The sequence below is a fragment of the Pteropus alecto genome, unplaced genomic scaffold (assembly GCF_000325575.1).
Source record: "Pteropus alecto unplaced genomic scaffold, ASM32557v1 scaffold2751, whole genome shotgun sequence".
In the NCBI taxonomy this organism is placed as follows: Eukaryota; Metazoa; Chordata; class Mammalia; order Chiroptera; family Pteropodidae; genus Pteropus; species Pteropus alecto.
The window spans coordinates 26,227-35,880 of NW_006430563.1; the positions used below are offsets into that span (position 1 = coordinate 26,227).

Below are 9,654 nucleotides of genomic sequence, written 5' to 3' on the forward strand. Positions count from 1 at the left end.
TTTAGAATCCCTCCCTATGGTCAGTATCCCTGCCCCCATTGATTCTGTTGCCAAGGCTTGGGGGTTAAATTTTTTCCCAGTGTGCCAATGAGAAATTCTATGTGGAGGACCCTGTACAGAGGCTGACACTCAGACATGTAGACATGGCTCTATACTGTATGACTTTCCCCCAGATCCTCTATCTTCATACACCTCCTCCATCATGGCTCTTCTGAGTTTGGAGTTCTCTTCATACCTAGGGTCCTAGTGGACTTGTAGTCAGCAAAGACCATGGTTTTATTGCTTTGTGTGCAGGCTGACTCTGCTCTGTGCACTCGCTGAAACTAAAGCTCCTGTCACCGTCACACTAAGATATTCAGTTTATGCCTCCTCTACAGACACACAAACACAGCTGGAGAGACAGACAGGAGAAACAAGAGACTTCATGCTTGGTGAAGATGGAAGTACATTAATTGTGGTCCAGATAGCTGTTAGAGAACCTTGGTTGTCACACATTTCACACATCACAGCCTGCAAAGGATAGTATGTACTAACACCTTGTTCTACGTGGAGCTGTAAATGAGAGTTTGAGGTTCAGAGAAGAGTGGGCTGGGCAATTAGACGTGATGACAAGGTCTGGTATTTCAGATAATGAGGTTTCTTAAAGCTACTAACATTGCCATGTACGCTGCCTTGAATTCTGGAAAAAGTGAGCCACTGACTTTCCTGCCTGAAGATGTGGGGTGCCAATCAAATTGTGAAATTTGAAGGTGATTGCTGCTGTAGACACATCCTTAGCTGATAGCAGTATAATTAAACCTTTCAGGAAAAGCTTTGAATAGTTTAGAAAATGAAACATGTATTAATTAATGTTAATTCACAGAAACACTGCTCAGACTTACTTTGATTCTGAAATATGTTACCCCTGGAACTGCAATATTGAGATTGACTGCTCTCTTAACATGCAGTACACTAGGTCTCTGAAACATGTTGCAAGAAATTCCCTTCAACTTTAGCCTCTGCTGAAATGTTTCAAGAAGCTCCCTTCAGCCTTAACCTCCGCTAAAGAAGAATCTGTTTGCATGAGTGTATGTGGGGGAGGGGATGAATGAATGAATGAATGGATATCTGTGAGGACACTGACAAATTGATGGTATTAACTGCAAATATGCATCCTCCAACAGGAGTTGTATCCCACCTTCTCTGGACACACAAACACAAAATCACATATACTTGTTGCAAAACTACTTTTTAAATACATCATTCTAAAGGTTACTTCCAAAGTATTTTTCTTTATGTGATAAAAAAGCTACTGGATTATGCATGTTCACCATTATCACTTCAGGTAGGCTACCTGGCACCAGTTAATGTGTTCTCCCCAGTTTCTTAGAACTTTTAAGTATCAAGAAAATATTCGGTGAATAACAAAGCAATAGGATCCTAACAGTGAATCAAATTCCAGCCTTGGCTACTGTCTTAAAGGACCATCAGATGACTGGACAATGCTTTTGGTGCATTGTCTGTACCCACCTTCAATGAAGGAATGTTGTTCCACAACTTCTGGGAATACTGTCAGCAGGTAGGGTGAAAGACATCTTAGGCCTTTTTAGGTTGCTCCCATTCAATGACAGATCTTGCCCCAAGTGTGCAGTACTCAAACGACCATTGTAGCACCAGAGCTTCTTGCTGTGTTGGTTGAGGCTCTTGTTGCATCTGCACAACAGTTCAACTTCTCCATCTGCTCAATACTACTTCCTACTATTTATATCAATAGGTTTTGATATCAAAGGAACTACTTAATGAACACTCTGTACACTAAAATCCATTTCATAGATTGATTGCAGGGAAACCCAAACCCACTGTTTGGTAGTGCTTCATAGGTTATATTCTCACATTTGACCCCTGTAAGCCTCTGTTGGTGAGATAATCATCCTAAGTTTATACCTCAGTTAATGTATTAATTTGTATTAATTGGCTATTGCTGTGTGACAAATTACCCCAAACTGTGGCTTAAAAAACAAAACAAAACAAACAAACAAAAAAAACATTTATTACCTCGTAATTTGTGTTTCTTGGGAATTTAGGAGTGACTTAGGTAGGTGGTTCTGGCTCAGCTTTTCTCACAAGGTTGTCATCAAAATATAGGCTGAATCTGCATGTTATCTAAAGCTGTAAAATCTGCTTTCAGTATAGTGCATTCACCTAGCCATCAGCTGGAGGCCTCAGTTCCTTGTCATCAAGGCCTCTACAAAGGTTGCCTGAGTGTCCTCACATAGCTGGCTTTCTTCAAGGCACTGATATGAGTGCAGGGAGGTAGAAAGACAGAAAGACAAAGACAGAGAGACAGAGAACAAAAGCAGAAAGCCATAGTGACTTTTTTGACCCAATGCCTGAAATTGTACACTGTCAATTCTAGTCATTTTCCCAGAATTATCCCCACTTTCTAACACTACAAAATCCAGAGCAAATCCCCACTTTCTTGAACCTTCCAAAAAATCACTTAAGCCCAATTCCTGTAATACTTCATTCCTAATGCCTTCTTATCAAACACCTCATGGTTCTCCACGGTGTGCATTCTGCCTCACTGCAATGAGTAAAAAGCCCAATTTTGTTTGGTTACAGATATATTTCTGGTAGTTTTAGGCTAGAGAATACTGACAGCAGGATGGTGCTGAATTAGTTAACCACCCTAGGGCGACAATGCAGAATTTCCTAAGCCCTATCACTCCTTGTTTCCGTAGTATCTAGTCTTCATGCAGATCAAAGATCTCTGAGGTGCAGAGTCCATAATAGATGACTGTAGCAAAGAATGACTAGATTTCTGTTGAATGGTATAGAGTGGAAGGTGGGAGGACTGATTTGAAAACAAAGTAGCAGTAAAGATCCCTGGACAAGAGGATCTGTTGGCAGCTGCTCCTGTTCATTCCCTAGTCCCTGGCACACTCTTCTTAAGGAAAGGGTGGCAAGGAGGCTGGGTCTGTGGAATTCACGTGGGACTAGCTCCATGAAGAGACATTATTTCCTGTATGTTGTTTCTCTTGTTATCCATCATGTACAACGTTATCAAGTTCATAGGTACCACTAACGAGGTGCACTACTTACAAAAGCTGCTGGTGGAGGTGAGTGGTGGACCTCTCCCTGTCCCCTACCTGGATTCAGGAGCCCCTATGGAAAAGGAGCCCCAGAAGAAGCTATGGGAACTCCGAGGGAAATGTCCTTGATGATGCCCTTTTCTATCTCTCTTCTGCAACTAACTTGTGTACTTTCTCTCAGAATACCTCTGGTTTCTGTGTGTTACTCTCTGTTCCCACTACTTTTCTCAGAATTTATCCCTGAACTTATACCCTTATTTCTGGGATCCTTTGCTGTAGTCCCCACCTTCAGCCCTAATGCCTAACTGTGGATTCCACTGATCTCATTTGGTTCCTTATAAGCCTTTAATGGCATTATTCTTTTAATGATCACAGAATTCCCCTCCAAGCTCTGCCTCTTATCATTGCACCATCCTGTAATCCCTGAGTTAAGGAAAGCCAGGGTTTGGATATGAACACATTATCCCTTCAGTGTCCATATCCAAGGGCAGAAACTTCAAAACCAGAACAGACAAGATTAGACACTATACCATACCCACACCAAAATAAAATAAAGTGGGGTGAAGGGTTGTCTGGTTGTTCTTAGTATCCTAACCTATATCAGAGAAAGGTGGTGATGTAATGGTAGGAGGGACACTTTCTATAAGTTGTGTAGGGCTATCATAAAGACTTTCCCTGAGGTATACCAATAGCCAGGGAACCCCAGGACCCTGCTCACTCTCTAGCAGAATGTCATCATAGAGCATACAATCTGAAGGACGGCCTCATCACCAGCACTCTGTCTGGTACCTGGTCAGCACTTAGTGATTGTTCAGTGCATGAATGAAGCCTTAGCTATCACCCAATCCAATTCCTCTGTATTTAGAAGTGTATCATTTTGCTAGGTCTGCCATAATAAAATAAATATTACAGACCAGGTGGCTTAAAGAACAGAAGTTTATGTTCTCACAGTTCTGGAGGCCAGAAGTTGAAGAGCAATGTGTTGACAAGTTTGGTTTCTTCTGAGGCAGCTCTCCTTAGCTTGCAGATGGCCACCATCTTGTTGTCTCTTCACATGGATGTCTCTCTGTGCTCATGCCTCCTGGTGTCTCTCTGTATGTCTCAATCTCCTTTTCTTATAAGGACACCAGTCAAATTGGATTAGGGCACACACTAACAAACTCATTTTAATTTAATTGCCTTTTTAAAAGCCCTATCTCCACTTCACTCTATCAAGAAGAATGAGGTGTTCTAATGTTAGAGCTGTGGAGATTCATTCAGCTGTAGAACAGGACCAAGGATGAACTTGACATGAGACTCTAACCCTGATCCCCAGGAGAGAAAGAGGGTGGAGAGGGAGAGAGAGAGGGAAGGAGGGAGGGAGGAAGAAAGAGAGAGAGAAAGAGAGAGAGAGAGAGAGACAGAGACAGAGACAGAGACAGAGAGACAGAGAGAGACAGAGAGACAGATAGAGTCAGAGAGAGAGAGAGAGAGAGATCCCATGGAAGCTGAGAACTTTCCTCAACTGAATGCTTGTTAGCAGACAATACTGACTTTCTCCTAGTACCCTAGTTTGCATAATGCTTCATGCCACACACAGTACAGGAGGTGGGGGCTCTTACTGTTGCTGTAGCCTCTAAAATTATAGGAAAATGTGGTAGTGGAAATGAGGTTCTGTGTCCTCTCTTGGACTCAGGGAATTTCTGACTTCCAGAAGTCCTTATCCTTACATTCCAGATAATTCTACAAAGAGTTTTCATAGCCCTCAAAAAAATTATTTTCACTGGAGAAAATAATGCTAGCAACTGATGTCCTGATGCCTGCTCAAGCCAACATACTGAAGAATGATCAGCCCATGAAGGAAAAACTTAGAACTCACTGGCTTTTCAGCTAGTTAGGGGATAAGGGCACCAAACCTGAATTCAGTTGCAATACAGAAGGAGCCGAGGTTTTCTTGCAGCTCAGAAGTTTATTAATGAAGGGGACTGGGCCAGTTGGTGTTTACATGCTTGAGCCCTGCAGCCCTGTTTCCTGGCTGTAGTGAGGAAGAGGACTGGCTGCTCTGTAGGCCACAGGTGTTGTCATCTCAGGAACATACTGAGCCCTCTCTCCTGGGTCCTTGTTGCCATATCTGGGGTCCAGCACTATCAGATAGACTCTTCTGTTTCTCGTGCCTGAGCTGAAGGGATGATATTTTTTAGGATTTCAGCATAGTAGGGGCTAAATACCTGCTGGTTGTGATGCATAAGACTAACAAACTTCCAACCCAGTTCTGCCAACTCGCCCTCGATGAAAATAAGGCCTCCAGGGAAGTCTAGCAGAGACTCCTGCATGCCACAAACCAAACAGCATCTGAGAAACAAACGGATCCGCTTATCTGTGAACAAGAAAAAACAATGAAAAGAGAAAAATCAAAGAGTTTTCAAAAGAAATTCACAATGCCCTTGCACTCTCTGCTCACCAAAGTTGAAGTTAACTGAGATATTCACTGACCTACTTACTCATTTGGATTAACCATATAAATGAGATCTGCTTTTTGTTTTGTTTTGTTTTGTTTTGGCACAGGGAATTCTATCAAGCTCTCAAGATAATACATGATCAAAAGATGATGAGCTAGTAAATTTCTGACTCTTCATAACATTATGTGGCTTTAAGTGAGATCCTGGTGTGCATTTGGCCTACTAAGAGGACCCTAGGCATTATACCTGAAATTCTAAGGGCATGCATTGCAGCCAGTGCACTAAGTTCAGGCCCACACACTCAAATAAGACTATATTAAAATGTAAAAGTTAAAAGCAAGCTGGCCAAGTTCATTACTTCCATTCCAGGATGAAATATGTTCTATAGCCTAAGTCAGCATCAGTGCTTTGGAGGGGAGTAGAGGCCTGCATGGTAAGTTAAAGCTAGGGATAGACAAAGGTTTTCCTACCATAGATCTTAGACTATATTTAGAGATGACCAGGGATAACTTAGTAGGTTTGGTGGGACAATATTTCACACCTGCAAGTTACATATCCTAACTGCAGATCCATCTAAAAACCATACATTCACTTTCAAACTGAAAAGGATATATTTCAACTCTGTACATTATAGATAAGGAAACTAAAGCCAAAAGATATTCCCAAAGATTGTGCTTTTCCATTTTTAAATAGTTCAGTAACTGACTTTCAGACTTGAGTCTACCTTCTCATCCTCCTCATTCTTTCCCCACTCCCCATCACCACCATGGGACTCTTACCAATGATAATACGAACACAGTTCTCTTTTTTAGAGATGTTTTGGAGTTGGCCTATAAGAGATGCTGTGCTTTCACAGCTCAGGGTACTGAGGCCCATGTCTTTGAGGCCTTGGTGGATTTCCTGAGACACTTGTTCACTCACATTCAGCATAGCCTCTTCAGGCCTAGACAATAAAGCACAAAAAGCAGAGTGTCCCATAAAGAATCTCATACCAGAAGCCAGGTCCACTCAAAGGAGATTCCCAGCTCCCCACTGCTAGCAGCAGGACCCAATGAGCAAGTGAAATATCTTCAGTGTTACCCTCAAGGTGTCAACTAATTTCATATATACAGTACTATATTCCACTTCAAGGAAAACAAGGTAAATTGGGCAAGGGTTCAGTTCTATACTTGGATCCATTCAGTATTTTTTAGTCCCATAAACTTTAAATATTGTTTTAAGATTTTTCTTGGAAATTTTCCATGGTTGTTTTTTCTACTTCACTAATTAAATTGCAAATATATTTATAGACCTGGACTTCTAATTCCTCATTTTACTTTAGTTGTGGTGCTCTGCACATAGTAAATGATCAATCAATATTATTGACCAACTGATATCTGGATATATACACAAATCTAGTGTCACCCATTCAAGCACATAATGACTCATCCTTAACAAACATGATAATGGATCATTTATAGTAAATTAGCCTCTACACTCTCCTATTTGGAAAGAAGTTTCCTTTTTCTCTATCCCAAGCCTCAGTACTACTTATCAAAAGATACAAACAATCTCTGCAGATGGTTCCTAAGGTCCTTTGTGTGGTTTCAGATGAAGAATAGCAATAATACATTGCCCACCTATGTCTCAAAAACCACCTAATATTTTCAACTCTAAGAAAGAACTATGAAGCTTACCCAGAGCTACATTCCTCCATCAGGGCCTTGATTATGCATTTCAATTTATCCACAAATTCAGGTGACCTGAATAAAGCATTACCAGAAAAACTTCTGGCCACTAGCATGACTGAGGACAGGATGGTTAACTGCTGCAACCGAGACTCCATCTCCTGCAGCCGTATTCTGTCCATCAGCAAAGTCTGGTAAGGCAGGGAAGAGCAGACTGTCAGGAGAGGAGGGCTCTAGTGGAGGTGTTGAATACAAAGAGGCAATACTTTAACACACATTCCTACCTCAGGGAACTCTTCATCATCAGGATCCCAGAGAAGAAGGTTCAGGTAACCCTGGTATAGCACCATTGTGTGACTGGGGAGCTCTGAGTTGTTAGCTTCCCAATTTGGAGATGAACAGGCCATGCTGGAGGAGCTGGGAGACTCAGGAGAACTTGGAAATGGTGTAGTGAGATCTCTTGCTGCTTTGGTTAGCCATTGTGTAGTGAAATCAAGGAGATCTATGGCAGAGAAAGGAATATGTGAGTGACTTCGAACTCCAAGGCTTGAAGACTAAGGCTTTAAGATATACTTTCGGTCAATAAAGAAGTGATTTTGTAGGCCTGTCTTAGAGAAATTTCCTTCTCTTTACTCTTTATCCAAGGAAGAAACTTCCTATTCAAAGAGAAAATACTCCATCACTGTAAAAATGCAGATTCAAGATCAAATCTCCCCTCTTCTTCCCTTAAATTTTAAACATACCAGGCTGCTTGTCAAGGAGTTCCTGGAATTTAGCTCGTTCATCCTGAACAGAATGTTCCTGAAGGTAGAGTTGAAGGCTCTGGATAGTATAATTTACCATGTCCATTTTCATTAGACCCAGAACATGGAAGATACCCCTGTCATAAGGAGAAATCAAATATTTAGGCTATGAAAGGAAATCTAATGTGGAAGGGTGGAATCCAAGCAAGGAATCCTAAAATCACAGTATTTTATAGTTAAAAGGGGCCTTAAAAACAATAGTCCTACTTCAATTTACAAATAAAGATGCTGTGGTGAGGGACAAGGTCACAGAGTGGGTTGTTAACAGAGCTAGAGACAGATACGTCTTCTGACGTTTTAGTTACCAGGCTAGAGGCCTTTTAACTTTGGAAAATAAAAGCCAATAGTTCCAGGAGGAAAAAAAATAGGTATCAATCAGTTCTTCAGTATAGAAGAGCTAGACAAGGCAGAGGCTGAAACACAGTATCTGGCTCAGAGCTTTCTGGTACGGTGACTTCAAAGACAGTACCTCTAGTTTCTTACCTCAGTAACTGCACAGGATCTGTTATGCTCTCTAGTTTCTGCACTGCTTCATCTCGGACTGGTGCACATAGCAGGGTCATCAAATTGAGAACGTAGTTAGAGAGATGAGGGACATCTAGGGCCCCATGCTCTGCTTCCTGCTTTAAGAGATCCATATCCAGAGCTTCTTCAATCTCATTTCTTATACGGTTCTGGCGTGGTAATAGCAGGGATAGCAAGATCTATACAGAAAAGAAAATCAGTGGAGCCAAACTGTTTAGAATCCTAAACATTTTCCAAAGAACAACCCTCTTATAACAAAGGTATCCCAGTCTACATCTTGTGGGGGTCCAGAAACTAGGTCTCTAAATTTCTTATAGAGAAATCTCTCTCTGTTTAGGAGCCAATTATAATTCAAAACTTATTTTTATACATTTATTTATAAATTATTTTATAAATTTATTTATTTCATTTCAAGTATACAGTACATTGATTATACATCTATATTGTTCATAAAATGATCCCCCCAATTAGCCCTCCACTTAGTAATCATATTAATGCTAACCGCGTTCCCTATGCCATGCTCCCCATCCCCGTGCCCAACTATCAACTACTAATTTGTACTTCTTTAACCCTTCACCCAATTCTCCCAGCTCCCCAGCCCCGCTCCCCTCTGCCCATCATCAAATTGCCCGCTATATTTGTGAGTCTGTTTTTAATTAGTTTGTTCTTTTTGTTCCTTAGATAGCGCATATAAGTGGAATCATATGGTATTTATCTTTCTCTAATTTATTTCACTCAGTATAAGAACCTCTAGGTCCATCGATGTCATTGCAAACGGTAGGATTTCATTTTTTTAATGGCTGCGTAATATTCCATTGTATACATGAACCATAATTTCTTTATCCAATCATCTGTTGATGGGCATTTAGGTTGCTTCCATATTTTGGCTACTGTAAATTGTGTTGCCATGAATGTTGGAGTTCATAGATCTTTATGAATTATTGTTTTGGTTTTCTTCGGATAAATACCCAGAAGTGCAATTGCTGGGTCAAAAGCTATATCCATTTTTAATTTTTTGAGAAACCTCCAGACTGTTTTCCGTAGTGGTTATATCAATTTGCAATCCCACCAACAGTGTTCTCTTTTCACCACATCCTCTTCAGCACTTGTTCTTTGATAGCCATTCTGACAGGTGTCAGGTGATATTTAA

The 9,654-nt window shown here is 40.9% G+C and overlaps 1 protein-coding gene across 1 annotated transcript in view; it reads right to left on the bottom strand.

The window, feature by feature from the left end:
- Positions 1-5,197: 5,197 nt before the first annotated feature.
- LOC102878783 (T-complex protein 11 X-linked protein 2) overlaps positions 5,198-9,654 on the bottom strand; it is a 13,477-nt gene continuing 9,020 nt past the window's right edge. Inside the window, exons 3-8 of the mRNA XM_015592823.1 lie at positions 8,463-8,683; positions 7,920-8,056; positions 7,461-7,678; positions 7,186-7,367; positions 6,289-6,452; positions 5,198-5,427 (exon numbers count right to left, since the gene is read on the bottom strand). Coding sequence (XP_015448309.1) covers positions 5,198-5,427; positions 6,289-6,452; positions 7,186-7,367; positions 7,461-7,678; positions 7,920-8,056; positions 8,463-8,683 — 1,152 coding nt within the window. The remainder of the gene's footprint in view (positions 5,428-6,288; positions 6,453-7,185; positions 7,368-7,460; positions 7,679-7,919; positions 8,057-8,462; positions 8,684-9,654) is intronic.